The 22,686-nt window shown below is 43.0% G+C and overlaps 1 protein-coding gene across 1 annotated transcript in view; it reads left to right on the top strand.

Annotated features, from left to right (window-relative positions):
• DUSP10 (dual specificity phosphatase 10) overlaps positions 1 to 18,527 on the top strand; it is a 38,946-nt gene extending 20,419 nt beyond the window's left edge. The window contains exons 3-4 of the mRNA XM_032318510.1: positions 13,636 to 14,007; positions 17,311 to 18,527. Coding sequence (XP_032174401.1) covers positions 13,636 to 14,007; positions 17,311 to 17,576 — 638 coding nt within the window. The 3' untranslated portion in view covers positions 17,577 to 18,527. The remainder of the gene's footprint in view (positions 1 to 13,635; positions 14,008 to 17,310) is intronic.
• The last annotated feature ends 4,159 nt before the right edge of the window (positions 18,528 to 22,686 follow it).

Below are 22,686 nucleotides of genomic sequence, written 5' to 3'. Positions count from 1 at the left end.
GTTTCCCCATCTCATTGCAAAGGTCACATAATCTAGAAATATTTCATGAGCCCCTGTACAAATCGGGTATTACTCTGGGTGCCGGACAGTAAATACCTTTATAATTTCTGTTAATAACTACCAGCATTAGCTCACTCAGTTCTTGCAGTAACTCTTGTTGCCCATGGCACTTTGAACCATTTTACAAATGAGGAAACTACAGTACAAGAGGGTTAAGCAGCCTGGCCAAGATCCCACTGCTAGAACTCCTGGAGAGAGCTCAGGCCTCAGCACGGTGAACTGCTGGGCTCCATTTCCCCAAAGACAAACAGCATATGGACATTCTTGGGTGGGGTTGGGAGGGTGGTGGGTGGGGGGGTGGGGTTCACCAGTTGAATAATCACAATACACAAGTAAAGAAATGACAAGTAATTTCCGATTGTGGTAACCGCCCTAAAGACAATAAACTCAGACTTGATGATACAAAACGAAGGAGTGACCAGAGCGGGTTCACTGTAGACTGGATGTCGGGCAGACCTTTGGGAGGAGACTGCGTCTAATCCTAGGTCTGAACCACCCACGTGATGAACGAGAGGGAGACGGTTCCAGGAAGAGAGAGCAGCAAGTGCTTGGGCCCCTCGAGTGGGAGGCTGACCACCCAGGCCTCAGCACCAAAAGACAGCTTCTCCCTGGTTCTTGCACCCGGAGCCGGTTTAGCGAAGCTGTGTTAAGTTACTGAGTGCTGGCATTGGGAGCGCAGAATCCCCATTTGGAGAAACTCCTGATTTCATAGAAGTGGCAGCAGAGGTCCCAGGCTAGAACCCAGGATCCCTCGATCTTGTGTTTCAGGTGCTGGCCCGTTGGGACTTCTGTCACCCCAAGCAATGTGGGGCATTGGCATGGCCTTCAAGGGGATGTGTCTGGGTGGTGTGACAGTGCCAGATGTGGGGAGCATCTCAAGCCTGCTCTTCACTGCACGTGTCCCAGGTTGAACTGACCATGACTTGGTTGGCCCTCCGCTTAGCCTCAACTCAAGTCCATGAGCATGGTATATCGTCCCAGCCCCCTCCTCAGAGATGCACTGGTCTCTTAGTGAGTTTCCCCTTAATTTCAGGAGGTGGTCTACAAAGTGGACCTAGACCTGCTAGCTTTTGATCTGGTGTGACCTCCTGTCTCTCGCTGTGCCCTGAGGCCTCCCCTGGCTTTGGGCCCACCCTTCTGAGCTCAGCCCTCCCTCCGGGGTCTGACTGTGTGCCACAGGCAGGCTGGGTGCCATCTGCTGTGGGGGGAGCTCACGCCTGCTCACTCTGGCCCTTGATCGCTAAGTGCTCAGTCTTGCTTCGTTATTCTTGCCAAATATAGAATTCAGCTTGGTGACTTGAGGAACTTGTTGCTATGCTTTTCGTGAACTGAAAACATGGGTTCTGTAAAACAATTCAGATTTTGATGTTGACACTTGATCTTTTCCCCTTCCACTTCCTGAATTCCCTAAGCTACAGCTTTTGACCTCCAGGGCATATTTAAAAAACAGGGTCATAAAAGCTGTTTGTTTGGACATGGGGCTTTCATTCAAAGCAGGTGAAGATGCACCCAGGATTGTTGTCCCTGGCTTCGCTTGGTGTGTGTCCGCTTGGTGTGTGTCTGTTTGCCTTGCTTCCTGCCTCTCCTCCCCTTCTCTTGCCATGGATGTTTCTAGATGACCTTTTGTGAATGTAATTTCCAATGAGAATGTTTCACAGTAGAAATATGCTCTCCCTTGAGGCTTTGCTCCTGATATTTCTAGAGATTTATTTAATTGGACTCTACTTAAATCCCATTGGAAAACATACTTTTGCTGTGAAGTTGTGATGTGTTTAATTTGGGGTCTAAGACAAATGTCGGTCCTCGGGGGAGCTGGACTGTTAGCAGCCATGCTCCTTTTTGTACACTGGGGTTGTTTAATGAATAGCTTCACTGGGCTTTCCTCTGTTTGTTTGTTTAGCAATGCTTCATTATTTAAACTTCTGCCCTGAAAAGCAAAGAATGTTTTCCCTCTCTTCAGAGAATTAAATAATAATGGAGAGTATCTAGTTGAGCTCTTGGGAAAAATATGGCTTTGTGTTTTATAACACTCTCCTCCTGTTAACATTCTTCCCTCTGCAGCCTTCCAGTATGATCTCATGGATTTTTTTCCCCCTCCCTTAATCCGCCTTGATGGATTAACCGGTATTGAGGTTTTTAGCGGACAGAGAAGGTGGAGCCCTACCGTGGTAGAGAGTAGCTTCCTAAATACACAGAAATTGTCCAACAAAAATGTTCTCAGCCCAGAGAGGTGTTGCGGGGACAGCATGGGTCAAGGCTGAGCCACAAGGAGTGTATAACGAATGAATTAGGTGTCTTTGGGAATGGAGTAGGCTTCTCCGCTTGCAACGGGCTCATGGAGCTAAGATTCTGGAGGGTTCCATGGACTTGCTTCTGATGGCCATGCTGGTCCATAGGCAGCATCCTCATCCTGACTTGGAACGTCTCTGGCTTGATTTTAAGATATGGTACTGACATGGTTCGGTTCCCAGGGGCCAGATTCTTAGGTATTCTATAAGCTTGGGTGTGGTTCTTGGAAAGTAGGAATTATAATTTGTAGTTTTAACAAGTCAGCTATGGTGCTGAGAAAAGTGGTATGGTATTAATCTGCAAAATACCGTAGACTGGGTCACTTAAACAACAGAAGTTTATTTTCTCCCGGTTCTGGGAGTCTGAGATTTGGGGGCTGGAATGGTCAGGTTCTGGCGAATGTCCTCTTCCCAGTTTGTAGGTGGTCACCTTCTTGCTGTGTCCCTGATGGTGGACTGACAGTCACCAAGCTCTCTGTCTCTTCTTATGAGGACCCCACCCCAAGTCCTCATCTAAACCTAATGATCTCTCAAAGGTCCCCATCTCCCAATACCACAACATTTTGGAGTTGGGGGGGTGTCAGGCTTCAACATGCAAATTTGGCATGGAGTGGGGGACACAGTTCAGTCCCTGTAGGAACAAAAGATGTTATTTGGGGAGAGAAAGGGTGTGATTTATGCCCAGGTTTTGGAGTAGAGTTAAATCACACCATCTGGTAAATTAATTTTTCCCCTTCTCTCTTGGTCCCCTTTTCTTTTCAAACACATAATAATCCCCTATTACGGACTTCTGAACATTCAAGAGCTTCCTGCTTGCTGACCTGAGAATAAAATCCTCCTCACTGCTTAATGTCCCTAAGAGGCCCTCTGCAGAGTTTTTTTTTTTTTTTTAACTCTGTTGGTCACTCCCTCCCCCTGCCTGCTCAAGGGAGTCAGCCCCATGTTGGAAGGCTTCAAACATGGGGCTGACTCGCTTGAGTCACTACAGGCATACGAGTGTCCTGCCCTTGCGAAGAGTGTGGTTCACTCTACCCTCTAGCCCTTTCCCAAACCAGCTAGTCCCTTCTCATCCCCAGGGAGGCTCTCGCTGAAACCCATCTAATTAGTTCCCTCTTACAGACCCCAGGAACTGGAGGGCACCTCCTGTCCCTTATCATAATTAATCATTACCTTTCTCTTTGTGTGTTTATCTGTTTATCATCCCTCTCCTCCCATTGGACCCTGACCTGTGGGGACGGAGCGGGGTGGAGAGAGGGAGGGGCCATCTTCAGCATGTCATTCAAATCCCAAAAAATTGGGGAGGGCTCATTCTTAGATGGGAGAGATTATCAAGGGGAAACATCTACAGATATCCCTGGTGTGTCTAAGAGAAACCAGAGACTCGAGCAGAGTGTTTCTGGTGCACCTTTGTCCCTGGGAGCTGCTTGGTCTGTGCTGAGACTTTGGGACAGTTCAGACGCGGAAAGCTGGAGGAATGAAAGGGAAATCCAAACTTGCAGTTTTCCAGGGACCTGGGGCTGGAACTTCCTCCGGTCCCTGTGCTCCCTTCTTTTCTCTCCACACAACATTCACTCGAAAGCCATTCACTCGATTGAGTCCCAAAGCCCCATCGTGAAGAGAAAACAGTTACATCTTCTCTCTTTCACTGGCAGTTTTTGGTAGTGGGGCAGGGGAGCTTGTTCTAGAGGCAGGTAGACTCCCCGCGAGAAGGAGATTCCACGAGTGGGTCTGCGGATGGAGTGGGAGGCTGCAGGAGGCAACCGGACCCACCAGGGATGGCTGCTCTGCCCATTCCAGGCCAGGCTGTAGGGCGAGGGGGGCTTGTCCCAGCCTCTCAGACAGAGGGGCAGACTCCCCGGAGTCAATGATGCTCACCCCTGCCTTCCAGGTGGTTCTTGTTGAAATCTTTCTGACAGAATAGAGAGAGTGGGTATCAAGATGGGGTTTTCTGCATGAACAGGGCCTCACTATGGGGCCTGGGGAGGCGAAGGGGCCGGATCTCTTTTCCCATCCCTACCCTGCACTCTTTAAAAATGGGTTTCAGACATCATCTGCGGATTCATTTGGCAGGCCAAGCATCATACCTGTTCCAGGCAGAATCTCCCCTCTCATTTTCTTCCCTGATTCTCCGTAGGGTTTCTGAGATAGACAGGGGGAGGCGGGGAGAGGGAGGAGGGCACAGGGAGCAAACCGAAGGGGGGCCAAGTGCGTCCTGCGAGAACCTGAGGGGGTTCCTGGGCCTGTGGGAACTCTGAAATCTTACGGTTCAAATCCCACTCACAGAAAAGTCATCTCATTAAAATAACACGAAGCTGCTTGATTGTTGTCTTTGTGGAAAATTACATGACTGTCATCCGCTGTTGCTTCTGGCAGTGCTTTCTGTTCTAATGTAAATACATGAGGTCACAGATTTAAAGAAACAGGCTGTGTTTACCTCCTGGTGAAGAATCCTCTCCAGCCATCCAACTTGTGCTCCCTCGACAGGCAGGAATTACACTTGGGGAATCCTGAACCCTCGTTACCCATGAAAGCCTCAAAGTTGGGATGGTGTTGGGTGAGGGGTGGGGGGGCATTAGAAGTCCACCTCCCTTCGTGGGAGAAAGTGCTTTTTTTCTTTTTTTTTAAGGATTTATTTATTTTATTTATTTGACAGAGATCACAAGTAGGTAGAGAGGCAGGCAGAGTGAGAGGGGGAAGCAGGCTCCCTGATGAGCAGAGAGCCCCATGTGGGGCTGGATCCCAGGGTCCTGGGATCATGACCTAAGCTGAAGGCAGAGGCTTTAATCCACCGAGCCGCCCAGTCCTTTTTTAGTGCACTGGAGCTCCTGCCCAAGGCTGAAGAGGGAGTCTGGGCACTGTTCTGACCTGTTCAGCAGGGAAGGTGATTGGATGCCCAGGGAGGCAACTTCTGAGCTGGGAGGTGTGTGGGGTGGTGGGGACAGAGACGGCATCTTTGGAATTTGGACAGAAACGTGCCAGCATCAGCTTTCCTTGGAAAGGCTACAATCAGAGCTTCATTTTCAACTTTTTAAAATCAGGGTTCCTGAGTTGTTGGATCTTTCTGATTCCATTTACTTTTTTGAAATAACTATTTATGCATGTGTTTATATAAAAAAAATTCCCACTGAGGATACTACAAAGATTTGATCGATCAAAGAAGGAAGCAGTGTCTTTTAAAACATAAGAAAGAAGGGCCCCCAAACAAGTTAATGATTGAAAATATTTATAAAAGCACATAGAGACAAAATTGAAGCTGAGAGCTCATTGCAAATTGTACAAAGACTGGGAACGAGCAAAGGCTGATTTTAGTTCTTGATATAGATTAAGGTCGTGTATTAGCTTCTTTTCCAGAATGCTGGATTTTATTAATCTACCAGATTGTGGTGAGAGCAAGGGTTGTAATCTGAAGAATATAAAAATGAGTAAGTTACTTGAGTTACAATGACTAGACAATAAACAAGCAATGTTTATTTGGGGTGAGCGTCAGTGGTCTAATTTATGATTTTTGTCCAGTAGAAAATCCTTTGAAAGGACTTTATTATTTAAACTCAGAATTTGAGAAAATTTTCAGGAAATTTCTTTAAAACATAACTAAATACCTCTTGGCTAGATTAAGTAATATCAAGGATAAGAACACGAGTGACCTATATAGTCTGTTATAGGAGACAGTTTTGTGAAGGGCATGATGCTATGTATATTTTTTTAAAGAATTTATTTATTTGAGAGAGAAAGTGTGCAAGACAGCACAATACTGGGGGAGAGTCAGAGGGAGAAACAGACTCCCTGCTGAGCAAGGACCTCCCCCATAATGTGGGGCTTGAACCCAGGACTCTGGGATCATGACATGAGCTGAAGGCAGATGCTTAACAGACAGAGCCCCCTAAGGGGCATTCTTGAAATACTTCCTACCTATGATTTGTCACTAGGTAAAGTTGACACCAGAGAGAACTTTTACCTTTATCTTTTAATGTTTGTAAATTATTTCCAAAAAGGGATTGATCATCTATCTCAATATCTCTTCCCTACAGTTATTGGGATCAAATATATCAAGAAACCACCTGTCTTCCTGTGACATTTGGCAAAACCCCGTGTACTGAGGGATTTAAATAAGACTATTCCTGCTCTCCAAGAACCGAAGTTCTATTAAAACGGTTAATTTAGATATACATAGGAAGAAAAATACCAAAAAAAAAAAAAAGAGTAAACATTAAAAGTGCAGTTTTAGTTGTAAAGTGATGTTGCATGTGAGCCTATTACGGACGCTTGAACTAAGATTTTATACGGTGACCCCAAGCAAAATTTTGAACATCTCAACTAATTGAGGAATTATAGGAATGGAAAAGTTATACATGCACACACTTTTTCTATATCTCTATTTCTAAAATTTCTAGAAATATATGTGTGTTTATGTATATATATGTGTGTGTGTATATGTGTGTGTGTGTGTGTGTGTGTGTGTGTATGTATCTCCATAAAATTTGCCAGGCATGCATTTATATGTATTGATGACCCTATATATCCTGCCTCTATTGACATCTTAGAACACAAACAACTAAATATAAGGAAGTTTCCAGGGGAGACCACCAACCACCAGACTTAGCCCCCCTTCTGCATGCCATTTCCTCTTGCATTAGTGGAATATAAGCTGTGACCGAATTGACCGTTCCAAGAGCAGGGCTGTAGGCAGGGTGCCCTGTGGGCTCTGCTTTGATAGCCTTTCCCTTGCTTGGGACTGGTGCTAGCAGATGTTCTTTTCTTCATCTCTCTGTGTCTCTGAAACATCTGTGTCTTCTTTTGTGGTCCCACCTCTATCTAGCTCAGCCCCCAACTCTGACCCTCCAGAGTACAGCCATCCTCCAGCACCGACCACCCAGAATGCTCCTTATCTTGGTGGCCCCAAGGACAATTCTTATGCAAATAGCTACGGGTTTGAAAAATCTTCTTAAGGATAGGAGGATGGATGTTTCACCAGTGGTTTCCATGAATGAATCATTACAGGAGACTGAGTAGTAAGTAGTATTCCCATTTTATACTTAAGGAAAAGTAAGAAACACCCAATAATGTTCAGAAAGCCACACAGCTAGCATGGGGTCGAGCTACTATTCTGAATCAAGGCAAGGATTTCCCCCTGCTGCCTTATATATCAGAGACTGCCGTATAGAGTTGGCTTTTGAAATATATCTGTAGATAACTTGTATCTCCTATCAAAGAGACCAAAGAATTAAAAAACAAAAAACAAAAAAACAAAACAAAACCCACGAGGTGACACACATATATCTTCCTGGAACACTTAATATTTGTCCAAATCATCCATATGTGTTCCGTTGGATTCAAGATCCTGGCGTTGTTAAGAAGGTTAAGCTTAATGATACCTCTTTGTTTATCTTTTCACACGTTGCACATTTCACATGGAAGCGATGAAACAGTGTGATTGGGAGACTCATCCCTGACTCATGGCCTCACTAACAGAACTGTGGGACCCAGCTTCCCAAGTCTCCCTCTTCCTTAGGTAACAGAAGTGTTTCTTGATCCCTTTGTTTCTTCCTATACCTACTGACTCCGCGCTCTCACTGGACACAGTCTCTCTCTTTAATATAGATGCCCCACACATTGCCTGGGGACAGGGTCATAGGACAGTGTAGGGGACACCAGCAGCCATTGAACTTGAAATCATGCCTACTATAAAATACAGTCTGTGGACTATGAAGACAATTCCATGTAAAGCAGGAACAGTACCCTGAACGGCTTTAGCTGCTATCCCAAATACTTCTCCTGTGAAGGTGGGTGGTTTTCTGCCTTGAAAAGCATGACATCACCATGGCCCTGTCTTTGAGTGTTTCAGTGCAGGAAGCCTGGCGTCCCCTCCAGTTGATCCAGGCTTTGTTTCTTCCACAAGGGTCCTTGTGTATAAGAATCTCGGGAGTCTGCTTTGATGCATTGCAGTTGCCTGAAGGACCCACAAAATAGGAACCTTTAGGGCCCATTTTACACCAATAGCTCTCCCCTTGGTAGTAATAATATTTAACTCAGGTATCGTTTTATCCACGTTAAGAGACCTAGGAGATGGATACCAGGGTTAACTACATATTGTGGTTGTGAAAACAGAGGCATAGGAACATTAAATAACTTGCGCGAGGTAACACAGCTAGTTAGTGCTGGCAGCTAGTTAGTGTAGGATTTTGAAACCAAGCCGTGTGCCTCCACAGTCTGTGTTCTTAGCCACTGTCATCAAAGTACCATTTTACTTGAAAAGACTGCTCACCCAGGCTTTAGTCGGTAGAGCATCCAACTCTTGATTTGGATCGGGTCATGATCTCAGGGTTGTGAGATCAAGTCAGGCGTCGGGCTCTGCACTTAGCAGAGAGGGTCTCTCTCTTGCTCTCTCTCTGCCCCTCCCCACTGCTTGCATTCTCTCTCTCTCTGAAATAAAGAAATAAAACTAAAAAAAAAAAAAACCAAAAACTAATAAATAAATAAACAAATAGAAGTCTAGTCTCCCCCTAAGAGAAAACAGACAACAAAAAGGGGTGGTTGGTATGCTCGCTGCAAGCTGGTAGAAGTTGCATTTTCATCCCCTTCCTTCTCTCTTTGGGTGTTAATTCCACTTGCTGTCCTGACATTTCTGGAGAGTGCTCACTTTCCGGCATCACAGGAAACCTAAAAGCGTGTGTGTGAAAGTGCTGTCCATCTTCAGAATATGGAAATCTCTTGCTTATAGCTCCTGCATTTGGATGTGGTTCCTTCCGTTGCCACCCAGAGCACCGCTTCTGAATCATATCGCAGAAGGCTCTGCTGCTTCTAGAACTGCACCATGGCCAAAACAGCAGCAGGAGCTGAAACCAAGCTACAAAGAGCTTTGCCACTAAAACCAGAGTCCGTTGCTGCTGTGGGTCTGTGGCCATGCTGTTGGAAGAAACCAGGACTTGTATTTCTACATATTTTTCTTTAGGGGTAGAATCTTCTTTGTTGTTCCCATTCAGAATCAAAGTGCTGACCATGCTCATTTTGGCAGGGAACCTAGTTTTGAGATAAGGTTGGAAATGTTTGCCCCCAGCAGTGTTGCTTGTGCCTTGAAAATATTTGCACTGTGACTGCAGGCAATTGTGTGTGTAAGAAGATGGCTCAGCCCGGTGGGACCTAGGGCGTGGAGTAAGGGATGGGCCAAGAACACTTTTACTTAAAACATACTCTGTCACTGGAAACAAACAAACAAACAAAACCCCCAAAACCAAACTAAACCAAAACAAAAAACAACCACACAGAAATTAAAAAAATATGCAGTTTTTATTGGGAAAGCAAGGACAAAGGAAATCAAACCTATTTGTTCAGGAAGAATAGGGAGCTGTGGCTTCTTTATGATAAAAGTATATTATTTAAATGTTAAAACCACTCAGGTCCATTAGGCCTTAGCTCTTTTTTTTTTTTTTAAGATTTATTTATTTATTTGATAAAGAGAGAGAGATCACAAGTAGGCAGAGAGGCAGGCAGAGAAAGAGGGGGAAGCAGGCTCCCCGCTGAGCAGAGAGCCTGATGCAGGGATTGATCCCAGGACCCCGAGATTATGATCTGAGCCGAAGGCAGAGGCTTAACCCACTGAGCCACCCAGGCGCCCCAGACTTAGCTCTTTTTAAATAAAATGTTAAAAGTAAAAACTCCGGAACATTTGCTTACTGGTCATTTAGAGTCTTTATATTAAGGAAAAGAAAAAAAAAATTTTTTAGATCTTTAAAATAGTGGTATCCCAAAGTAATGAAAACAAAAAAGTGTTTACCATGGATAGATGTTGTTTCAAAATACTTTATTTTTACTAACCAGTCTAATCCTCAAAACAGGAATGTGAGGTAGATATGATTATTATCCCTGTTTTATATCTGGGAAAACTGAGGAACCAGGAGGTAAGGAATTTGCTCAGGATCTGGTAGCTTGTGTCGCCAGGGCTGGGACTGAGATCCACGCCATCTGGCCTGAGAACCACTGCCCAGCACTTAGGGTTCTCACGGACTGCAGTGTGGACAGATCAAAGAGAGATGAGGACACGGACAGTGATGATAGCAGAGTAAGAAGACATTATTTATCAAATGCCTGGTCATAGATCACCATGTTTTTATAGGCTGCCCCTACCACAGCTCCATGGGTAGGTGACATTATGCCCACTTTACAGATCAGTAAACCAAAGCGTAGTGAGGGACAGTGATTTGCACCATGACTCACAGCTCTCATGGGGCAGAATCAACATTGTAGCCTGGATCTGTCCGCCTCTAACATGTGCTCTTAATCACCAGCTACTTTGTCTCTACCTCACTTGTTAGTTATCCTGTTAGAATGTTCTTATGTAGTAATAAGGAACAGGACATAATCAGTCTCCTCATTAAGTGATCAGGCTGTTCAGCCGCTAGTGGGATAGGGTGGGGGAAGGTGGTTGAAGGAGAAAACCATATTAGCCTTAGTCTTTCCTGCTCTCCTTCCCCAGCTTCCAAGTCCAATCTCCTAAGAGAATAAAACCATCCTCTCTGCAGACATTTATCTAAAAAAACACCATTGTGAGATCTGACTGGTTGGTTTGGCTTGGAGCACCCCCCTTGCCCCGGGAGAGTTGCATGACTGCTGTGTGTGGATATGCACGACCCTTAGTGAGAACTGATGCCTGCGCTGGTCAGCAGACCAACAAGTGAATGGGAGACTGTTTCTTCATGCCCCTCAAGGAGAATTTTCTTGTCCAACTCATGTATCTGAGTCATAACATTTCCTTTAATATCCTCTCCATCTTCAAATAGTGATGAACAGAGTTCCCACATGGCTTAAACATACCATATACATGTAGTTTTGCACATGAGCACCCCCTGGGATTCGATGCATTCTGTGTCTGTCTGTCTCAAATTCCCTTCTCCCCTCCCCCATGGGTTTTTTCCCCCCATTAGGCAAATGGAAGGCCCATGCCACCTGTTAGCATTACATCATTGGCTCCCCAGAACACAGTTGCACCAAAGGCCTTAAACAAAGTAGTTCTTCTTGTATTGTTTGTACTCAAAGAGCTGATATCATGCCAACTGATGTCATTGTATGTCTTTGTGTAACTGCTATGGCAACTGGGCAGGTGGGGAGCCTCCAGCTGATGTCATGGGGAAAGGAGGTGTAGAGACAGAATTTTAAAAAGCTGTATGCTGCTTTTTTCTGTGTGTGGGTTTTTTTGGCATGCATTTTTTTTTAAACTAGCTGCTTTTAAGACAAATTAGAGCTTGAGTACCCTAAATAAGAATAGACAAAAGCCCCCCCGCACCCCTTAGAGACTTCTTTTGAATTTATTTTGTTGGTCTTTCCTCTCATATGAAAAAGTGTAACCACTGCCCTTTTCTTAAGGGGGAAAAAAAAAAGTGAATTAGGTTCCCATCACAGAATCAGTGTGAATTGTTTACTTGGATTTTATGGAGGCAAAGCTGAGCGGATTTTTAAATAACTCTTCATAGTCTTTTTCATGGGGTTTGTAATGGTGATGGTGGGTAATTTCAATTTTTTTTCTAGAAAGTAGTCACTACTGAAGTAGTCTTTCTGGTTTTCCATTTCTTCTCTCTACTTTAAAAATAATCTCTTAGGGCACAAACAAACTTTTTACTCATGATATCATAGCAGAGTGAACTAGTAATATGTAAAGGCAGGGTTTAATTCTAGATATCCATTAAAATGAATTTGTAGCTCCTGTTTTTCTTTTCAAAAAGCAAAGATAAGTTTTGGCACTTACCGATGAAAGAACTGAGTGACCATAATATTACCCTCTTTGAATGATCTTTGTGCCACCACTGGACCTTAATGATAATTAATAGGACTTACTGGGTTGTCACGTCTAGCTGGCTATGTACTGGGCAAGCATAGCCTTGAGACTTGGTCTAGGTTATAGTCTGGAGCTCCAAAGATGAGACTTGAAATGGGAAAGGCATAAGTTACGTTCGGAAACCCCTGGACAGATAAACTTCCTGTCTATTTCAACACAACCGTATCCTGTACCAGCTCTGTGTTTCTGGCCTAATCTCCTAAAACTCTCAGAGGGCATAAATGTTGTATTCTGGAGGCTTTCAGGTTTTAGGAGGTCTCTAACTTCCCCCTCCTTTCAAAGGGAAGACCAGGGTATGTAGTTGTTTGATAAGAATTAGAGCCCATTTGGTGAGAATAATATCAACTCAGATTTCCTGGACCTTATATGTACATTGTGTCATTTGACCCTCCTGATAATCCTTTGGGCTTCTGCATGTGTATGATACATCTAACAAATGTTAAAGGAAAAAGTTAAAGAAACTGTGATCCATAAATTTCCTACCTTAAACAAGTGCTCTTTTTTGCATGGTCTTTTAGTTCTTGATCACAAGTATGGTGAATGTTTTTGAATTGGCTTTGTTTCATTTAACATTACATATAGAAACATTTTCTTTGTTTCCATATTCCTTTCACAACTTTTAATGGCTACATAACATTCCATTGGATGAAAATTATAACTTTTCATTTTTTAAGATTTGTTTTTGTCCTTGGCCTTTTCTGTAAAACAGATAATGCTATATAAACCTCTTTGTACATCTAGCTGGATAGTTTAGTTAGATCACTTTCTTAAGCTCTATTCCTCAAAGCGCTGCTGGACTTATTCATGGGGTGGTGGTTTGCACACTTTGCCTGTATTCATTAAGTCCAGACTCCCAGTCACACTAAAAGGTAGATGCTATTACCCTCATTTTATAGATGGGGAACCACAAGCACAGAGAGAGAAATTAACTTGCCTAAGTCTCAGAGCCAAGAAGTTGTGTTCCTGGGACTATAGCCAAGGTAATCTGGGTCTTCCAAGGTCCCTGTCCATAGCCACTCTTCCGTATTGGAAGCTGACTTGTCTTTCTGGGTGAGGTCAGCTTATGGAAGAGTGCAGGGCGTGCCTACACTGCCCACGGAGGTTGGCCATGCTTTCCCTGGCTCCCAAAGTACAAGGTTCTATGTAGGCCGCTGAGCATATGGCACCTTGAGGCAGGTCAAATCTGCTCCTGATAAAATTGCCTGGTGCTGCGAATGAACTCTTTCCAGGGGAACATGCCACAGTTTGTGTAAAGAGCCACATTGCGACAGTACCACATGCAGTGAGATCCTCTGAAGCTTGTCCTGGATCTCCAAATGGCCTTGCATTTTTATTCTGATCTTATTTTTTTTAAAGTGTGCCTCTGCAAGAATGCACTTAACGTCTCTGGGGACAGTGGCATTTTCTGCAACTCTGAAGTTCCAGGGATGGTCATTGTCACTTTCTGTGTGTTTGCTCCAGGTGGACTTAGCAGTTTCAAGCAGAACCATGAAAACCTCTGTGACAACTCCCTCCAGCTCCAAGAGTGCCGGGAGGTGGGGGGCGGCGCATCTGCAGCCCCCAGCAAGCTACCTCAGTCCATCCCCACCACCCCTGACATCGAGAATGCGGAGCTGACGCCCATCTTGCCCTTCCTGTTCCTCGGCAATGAGCAGGACGCTCAGGACCTGGACACCATGCAGCGGCTGAACATCGGCTACGTCATCAACGTCACCACTCACCTGCCCCTCTACCACTACGAGAAAGGCCTGTTCAACTACAAGAGGCTGCCGGCTACTGACAGCAACAAGCAGAACCTGAGGCAGTACTTTGAAGAGGCTTTTGAGTTCATCGGTAACTATCTCCCAAGGGGACTTCTCGTCTTTCACCTTCCTTGCCCCAAAGCTTTTGCTTTGATATCAAGCCCAAGGTTTATGCCTGCGTTGCCAAAAAGCTGCTCTGGGGTGTTTTCAGGCTTTGCCACCTGGTGTGGCTAAAGTGTTCTTCTCAGTCACAGCCCGTTGAACGAATGCATGGGAGCCCCTGGGATGGGTATAAAGAAACAGTGATTCTGTTTGGTGGGGAAATCCACATCCCTCTCCTTCTCAATGAAAAGATGGTAGGGATGCACACGGATATGTTCTGTCCCAGAATTTCAAAAGAAGTAATGGAGAGGAAAGCCCCGGGAGGCCAGAGCTGGCGCTGTGGCTGTGGCTATCTGGTCTACCATGTCTGCCAGCGCCTTGCAAGAGGTAAAACACAGTGAAGACGATACTACTTCCAAACTTGCCCATTTTTCCCTTACCTGGGGCTGAATTCATTTGCACTTGGGATAGCTTCTTTATGCGGGGTTGAGGCAAAGGTGACATTTGCTGAAAGGCTGCTTCTGAAGAACGTTTTGCAGTAGAACAGTGCTGTCGTGAACATCTTCTACATGTCACATCAGCACAGGGGAGACAGGAGTGGAGGGCTGAGTTGTTTTTCCTTTCTACTTGCTTTGTCTCCCTTCTGAAACACTGGGTAGCAGAAGGGTGTGAATGTGAACATTAGCGAGATGGTACTAGATTTCATAAGACTTGCCCCAAAGTCGGAAAGACCAGGTTGTGTAGCCTGAGTAGTTACCGAGGGGTGGAATTCTAACAACAGTAGACTTTAATCTCCAGAAGGAAGTAACCACCAACCTAACCCTAATCCTAACTTTAATTTTTGTGGCTTCTATAGCCTTGAACTATTTTAAGGCTCAAATTATCATGTTGGGGGGACACCTGGGCACCTAGCAGATGCTCCAGTTTTTTTTTTTCAAGTGACTCCAACTTTCATTACCACAAAAAGGTGATCCACAACTTTTCTCAAATATTGTAGCAGGTTGTTACTGGCCTCTGTCCCAGGAAGAATGCACTCATGTTTGGTATTCCCTTATCAGGAAAAAAAACCCCCCAAAACAAAACCTTGGGTCTGGTGGATTTGCTGTAGAGTTGGCAGTTCTGGTCTCGTCACGCAGCTGTTTTCCTGGCTAATTGTGCCTTCCATGCAGGACCATGGACTCTTCAGTCTGGAAGCATAGTCTAGGTGGTCACTGAACTCAGAAAAATAAAGTGACTTCTCCAAGATTGTAAGAATTGTAGTGTCGGAGAAGGGAGCAGAATGCAAAGCTCTTGACTCCAAGGCAGGGGCCTTTCTACAATACGCTGGGGCAGTGTTCCCAATGCTGTTAGTTCCTGAATGGCAACTAACTAATTTGTGGCTGCAAAGACACCTTAGATTCTTTATTAATTATATTTGAATCAAACTTTGAGCCCCGAGGAAGAGCTATTTGTCACCGAGTAGATGAGGAGCTTTCTGGTTGATATATGATGTTATGACTGCAATTTTATCTGACTTAATTCCAGCTGGGGGAAGTTAAGAGATTGTTTTCCATTTAATGAGTAGCATCAGACATGCTTGTCCCAACAGGATTTCAAGCAAGGCCTCTGCATTCCTCATACGCTATTCAGGCTTATCTGATTTTTTTAAAAAGGAAAACAAAACAAGTAACAAAGAGCATTTAACCTGAAGAACAATTTGGCATCACAGCCTGTATAGGCACAATGTTATTTTTGTTGTTATATCATTAGATAACTGAAAGCAGCAGTTTTTACAACCATGATGACATTTACTGAGAGTCTAATACAAACTAAGCAGAGTGTATGTTTAGGATTTAACTATGCCTATTTATTTATTCCTGAATTGGATGATATTATTCCCACATTCCCTGAGCCTTGTTAATGAGTATTCCTCCCAGTATGTAGATGGGAGGTTGAAGCTCTCGGCAGTCAGGTGACTCACACTAGCCTGTAGTGGAACCAATGGTCAAACCTAGCACTTTGCAGCGCATAGTGGAGGTCAATGAATAGTGTGTGCTCAAGGGAAGAAATTGAAAAAGGGAAATACTTTCTTCAGATACTTTTATCTATGAGAAGTAAGCTTAATTCACAGATTTTTAAGATGGAACTTTGCATAATGTTAGTTCTCTCAGTCCGCTGCTGGGTAGTCAATAGAACTAGTTTAACTTAGGGGCAGCTGGCTGGCTCAGTTGGAAGAGCACGCAGCTCTTGATCTCTGGGTCATGAGTTCAAGCCCTGCATTGGGTGTAGAGATTACTTAAGTAAATAAATAAGCTAAAAAAAAAAAAAAAAAAAAGTGGTTTAAGTTAGATCACTCCTTCTCACGCCCCTCCCGTACTCATCGTCTACTTGATATTCCTTCAGGGATGCTTTCTTTGGGACGCCTTCTGGTCTAGAAGTGTCATTAAGAATCTGTTTAGGCAGTGCCCATAAGCTATTCCTCTGAGCTTCTAATGTATCTGAAAACTTACAAAATATTGCTACTTTCAGTTGCTCTGATTTCTGGGCCACCATTAGAATTCCTCCATCTTTGTCATCACCGCCATGTTGGAAGAGCATTCGGGGATGCAGGGGGGTTGGACAGTTCAGTGCAGGTGATGCCTTGTGCCTAAGTGCTGCAAGTCTTGAGCTACATTTGCAACAACAGGCTTTTCTGGTAAGAAGCTGAACATAGTTGCTTTCTAGTTGGGTTTCATTTCTCAAATCTCAGAGTTTAGTAAGACTGGAATCCTTATCTATTTAATACGAGTTCCTGTACAGAACAATTCTATAATATAAAGAAAGAAATGTTTTGTTTTGTTTTGTTTTGTTTTTCTTCCTCTATCACAGCTGGGAGAGACATTGTTAACAACACGAGTTTTGATAAACCATACAACCTAGTGATTGGAATTAACACCCTTTATCAAAAGGGTCTACTTAATCCGTGGCTTGCTTCACAAGCTAGTTAACTGTGCTGTAACTCTGGCTGCCCTAAGTGGCCAGCCCCTGTGCAGCGAACTGTTTCTAGGAATGATTCCTTCCCCTCGTCTTCTCTTTAAATGGAGAAATGGAAATTCTTATTCATGCTAATATTACTTTTAGCCACTTCCGGAGGTTGCAGCATAAGTCCATATGATTAACTAGTAAATTATACTTTGTTTTAAAGCCATTTGAATTTATTTATTCTTTACTCTTTACAAAAGAGAACGTTGTCAAGTCTGGATGAAAGCTAATCTCTCTTTTTCCGTATCTTTCTTCCTTCCTGCACCTCTTGGCTTTCTCTCTCCTTTCCCAGAGGAAGCTCACCAGTGTGGGAAAGGGCTTCTCATCCATTGCCAAGCTGGCGTGTCCCGTTCTGCCACCATCGTCATTGCATACTTGATGAAGCACACTCGGATGACCATGACTGATGCCTATAAATTTGTCAAAGGCAAACGACCAATTATTTCCCCAAACCTTAACTTCATGGGGCAGTTACTGGAGTTTGAGGAAGACCTAAACAATGGTGTGACACCTCGGATCCTTACACCAAAGCTGATGGGCGTGGAAACGGTCGTCTGACACAAGTCTGGAGGAAAGGATGACTCGTCTCCGTTAAGAGACAAAGAGAAAGAAGGATGGATTCTTTTTTTCCCTTTTTCTTTCTTTTTCTTCTTTTTTCTCTCTTTCTTTTTTTTTTTTAGATGGGGGTCAAGTTTGTGAATGGAAACAAAACTTGTTTAAAAACTTATTTTTCACAAGTGTGAGAAGAAATTATCTTTTGATGCCGTTGAGATTTCCTTCCCTCGAACTGATAAAGCAGGGAGGCTAGAGCTAGAGTAATTTTTTAAAGCCAACAATAAAAATATGATAAAACTCATTTCTTCCCCCCTTTTCCTTTTAAGCTATTTGTAGAGTTGATGATTAAATAGTCTGTGCAGGTTCATAGACCGAAGATACTACAACTTAAACAAATTAAAAAGAACCAAAAGTAAGAGACAGAAAAGACATTGAATCACAAAGGCCCAAGAGCTGCCTGGGCCATCCACACAGGAAAAAAAAAACAACCCAACCAAACCAAGCCCTGTAGTACTCACTGGTGCAAAGAGAAAATCAGGGCAGCTTAAGTGGTCTAAGAACCCTTCACATTCTTAAAGAGACAAAAGATACTGTTGATTTTGTGTGTTTCATACTCTGGATTATCCCCCCCCCCCCTTCTTTGGGTTTAAGAGATTTTTTTTTTTTTTTTTTTTTGAAATAGCGAGGAACTGACCATTATACCATATGCCTTCACTGGCTTCTTGTGCAATAATACGGTGTTTTGAGTGTGCAAACAAGTTAGAGCTGGCAGTCGATGATAGACAAATAGTGCAAATTTGCCAGCTTGGAGATAGAAAGGAATTCAATAAAAATCAATTACTTTCCTTCCCACCTTTTCCCTAAATTTTTTTTTTTTATTTGATTCTGGTTACAGTGCCATAAACCTTGTTACATATGTATATCAGAATGTAAAAAAAAAAAAAAAAAAAAAAAGACAAAAATTTATTTAAAAATATTTTTCACAAAAAAAAAACTTGATGTGTTTCTGTTGATTGTGTAAAAATTTATTTTCATTATATAAATGAAACTCATTTTGGGATGTGTCTTTTTTCCTCCTCTTTAACTCAACTCAGGTTCAAGCATCTCTTACCTCTGGTAACTTGTACATGTAACATACTTGGAAATACACACGTTTTTTAAGGGGAAAGTGAGATGAGGAAGGGAAAATATTTTCGGATCCCAGTGTGACGCAGAGAGAATTAGCAAGGAAACCAAAGGGCTCAGGTAATCAATCTGCCTGGTTATCATCCCCCCTGTTCTCTTAGATCTCTACCCTCATCAGCAAATGCAATTTTCCGCATAGGGAAAAACCTCAGGTGAAGTCACTTAGAGGGATGAGGGGGATTCTACTCCAGCCTTTGAGTTCTGGTGACAGGTCACTGCCTGATTGATTGGTTAGAATTCTGTGACCTTTCCAGTGTCTGGCTGAGAAATATTTGTGACCATCCACCATTTAGGGTTTGGATAGTCCCTCCCCTGCCCTCTTGCCACTCCCCTTGTCACTTGTTCACTTGACATCTTTTGGGTGACACTAACCACAGAGAGTGCAAGGCAGCAAATGGAGCTCAGCATCATGAATACAACTTTCTTATCACACTTGGTTAATACATAGATGGTGTTTCATGGGTTCCCAATGCAGAGAAAAGAGGGCATGGGGCTAGGGGAAGAGTATGATCTTAATGTTTTCTACATTTTATTAAAATACATGTCTAGAGGGACTTGGCCAAGGAGAAGATTCACAGCAAACTGAAATTTGCCTGGGGTGAGTAACAGAATTAAAGAGTTTGGGCATGTCCAGTGCTAGATGACTACGTTTGACCTATTTTTGTGAACATTGCTTAGAACTGCCATAACATAGTATTTTTTGACATTTATTTTTTAAATAGCTTTTCTACTGGAAGTGAAAAAGAAAAGTGAAGACTGAACTTAACAGGAATTAACTGAGAGCTGTTTGAATTATTTTTACGACAAAGTTAATCAGGTGAAAAGTAAATTTCTCTTACGGTGTTTTCTATTCTTCAGACTAATAATTCCCTTGGTGCTACAGCATATTTAAGAAGTCAAGTTGTTATGTGATTAGTGATTTAAAATACATGGTGACTTACTAGGCATTTCTTTTCGTTTATTCTAAATCCAAATGTTAAATTTCTGATAGAGTGTAAGGTTTTTGTTTTTGTTTTTTTTCCTTTCCTTTCCTTTCCTTTCCTTTCTTTCTTTCTTTTCTTTCTTTTTTTTTTCTTAACAAAACAAGGAGAGAAATCAGTACAATGTCTGTTCTTTAGCTGCATGGAAATGATTTATGCTTTTTGAACTTGATGATTTTGAGAGTAAGACTGTCCCGGGGCAGACAGGAACCCTTCCAGCCTGCATACCGAGAATTCTGAGAGAGACTCCAGTCTTTTTTGCTAATCTGTTTTGAGTCACTTAGCCGCCATTTCTTCATGAGGAATTTGAACCACTTCATGAAAATAAAATGGATTAACCAAGCTATTGCTGTCAAAACCAGACTCCCCAGGTTTCTGGGCTTCACTAGGTGCCTTGGCTAACTGGGGAATAATTGAGTGTTGTCTTCCTGAGAAACAGTGTCTCTGACTGACTGAAGCATACATCATTCTCAGCATCTGGCAATGATGGTTTTGTGCTGAGTGAATTTAGTGATTCAACAGAGTAAATCTGTTACATACAGATTCAGCAGATAGAGCTGGCACTGTTACCTTAAGTTGAACAGAAAAGTAATTTCTATGTACATTTATTTCAACAGTTAACACTTTTCTAATCAGTGCATATTAACCAGGATATGATGCTCGCCTTTATGCCAGCTGCTTTTGGATCAGGACAAGTGGGCAAAAGGTGGGGCAGAAAAGCTGACAAGTAGAGAAATGTACACGGGAAAATAGCAGCAATCACACAAGGACAATACAAGAGGAAAGATGAGCTTCTGTAAAGGAAATAAAGTGTGGCAAAGAGAGAATTGGAGATTACCGTAAAACAAAAATGAAAAGCTATATTAGAATGAAGAAGTGGGACCTGAGTCACACTTCAGAAGTTGATTAAGATAAAATACTGGTAAATTGCTCTAACTAGATCTTCTGGCTGATGAACTATCTGGTGAGCCACACAGAATAGAGATAAGCAATATGGCTTTTACCTTGCTTGTGAACAGGCTTTTGTAGATATACCACAACATTTTGTCTTTATGTTTTAGTCCCCAAACATAAAATAGCTGATCTCAGGGAATATGGGTTGATGTTTGGTTTCAAGCTCTAATCGGACACAGTCATTATATATGGATGTGAACAGAAAATGAGTATTGAGAAGTGGACCCCAGAAGAATGGGCAGGAATAAAGCATTTGGAAAAAAAGACGTCCTGCCCCTATGGAGGTGGTAGACTGCATGATAGTTGCTTTCCATGGTTCCTGATTTCCTTTTCCGTGAGAACCTTTGTCAATGTTCAAAGGTTCTGTGAGAACCTTTGTACAATGTCAAGACACATGTATCAAGGTGTGTGTTGCATGGGAAGTGGAATCTGGAGAAAGATCTAGAACCCACATTGGCCTTTCAGCAATCTCAATGATGTGGGTTACTTTGGAGAGGGTCTGGTGCCCTTAGCAAGGGAGCTGAATGCACACCTGGTACAGGACTTGTGAAACTGAAGGAGGAATAATGGAGTAATAACAGGTGCTGCCCCAAGCCCAGGTGAGCCGGCAGATCAGTGAAACTGTGCTGTCGACCATATTGCCTGGTGCCCTCTTCAGAGCATAGTGGCTGCTGCTTCACTTCCTCCTTCCAAATCTCATGTAAATTTCTCTGAAAGCTCACCTTAACCCAGTGTAAAACACGAAAGGGAAATGCAGTTTCTCATTTAGCTAAATTGATACTGTATGAAACCACCACATGCCATCCCTGCCAAGTTGGCATCCACCTACACTTCTTTTAACCATATACAACTTCCAGGCAAAGACACAGAAAAAATGATGTTTCTCTCTAATAAGATGCAGCTGTCACTTCTACACTTACAACCCTGTCTCCAGAAAGGATACATAGCTCCACGTATTGTGACTTAACCCATCTTTGAGTGAAGTTCACTCCTCCTCTGGTTGAGATCCGCTCTGCCTTTGATAACCTGTAATTTAAACGCTGAGATAAAAGGGTATTATAAATAGAATTATGTTTGCCCAAAAGATGTGTTTTTGAAATTTTAAAAAACCCCAGACCTCTCGTAAATGATCTTATTGGAAATAAGTGATCTTATTTGGAAATAAGGTCTTTGCAGATACAATCAAATTCTTAAAGCGGTCATATTGGATTAGGCTAAATCAAGTACTGCTGTCCTCATAAAAAGAGGGAAATTTGGACATACACAAAGGATCAAATGCCACATGATGAGGGTAGTGGAGATTGGAGAGATACATCTCAAATGCAGGAACACCAAAGGCTGCTGAATTGTCCCTCAGAGCTTCCAAATGGAGCTAACTCTACTGATACCTTGATTTGGGACATCTAGGTTCCAGACTCTAAGAGAACAGATTTCTGTTGTTTTAAGCCACTCAGTTTGTGGGACTTTGTTACAACAGCCCAATGAAACTAAAAGAAAAGATAGCTACCTTTACCAAATTTTATTTTAGATGGTAGCTGGAGGAGAAAAAAATTAATATATAATCAAATTTATTTTTATAAAAGTAAGAAATATTTGTAACTCTTACCACCCTACTTTCTACAGCTGATCATATGGCCATAGCTGATGTTTCTAACTGCCTTCTTTCATTACTCATTCCATAAACCCTTTGTCTTCAAGTACATCACCTGGTCATGGTTCCTTGCCTGTTGGGGTGACCTATCTCTTCACCTTTGAAGGATTGGAGCTTTTGGCAGTCCTGCCTGCATTGGGTTGTTTTCCATTTACTTTTGTGGCAGGACGTAAGAGTGTAAAATGTGCCTTTCATCCAGATATACTTCTCACTCCTATTGTCTAGTAGTGATCCAATTTCTCCCTGATGGTCATAATTACCCCCACCAGCTCAGTATCCCCATGTCTGTTTGTTGGTTCTTTAGCATGAGAAGCCTGGGGTGGCCAGCATTCCATTATCAACT

Source organism: Mustela erminea, chromosome 17, assembly GCF_009829155.1.
Source record: "Mustela erminea isolate mMusErm1 chromosome 17, mMusErm1.Pri, whole genome shotgun sequence".
NCBI lineage: Eukaryota > Metazoa > Chordata > Mammalia > Carnivora > Mustelidae > Mustela > Mustela erminea.
The sequence above is the reverse complement of the archived record's forward strand: the minus strand, read 5'-3'. Positions and strand labels throughout refer to the sequence as shown.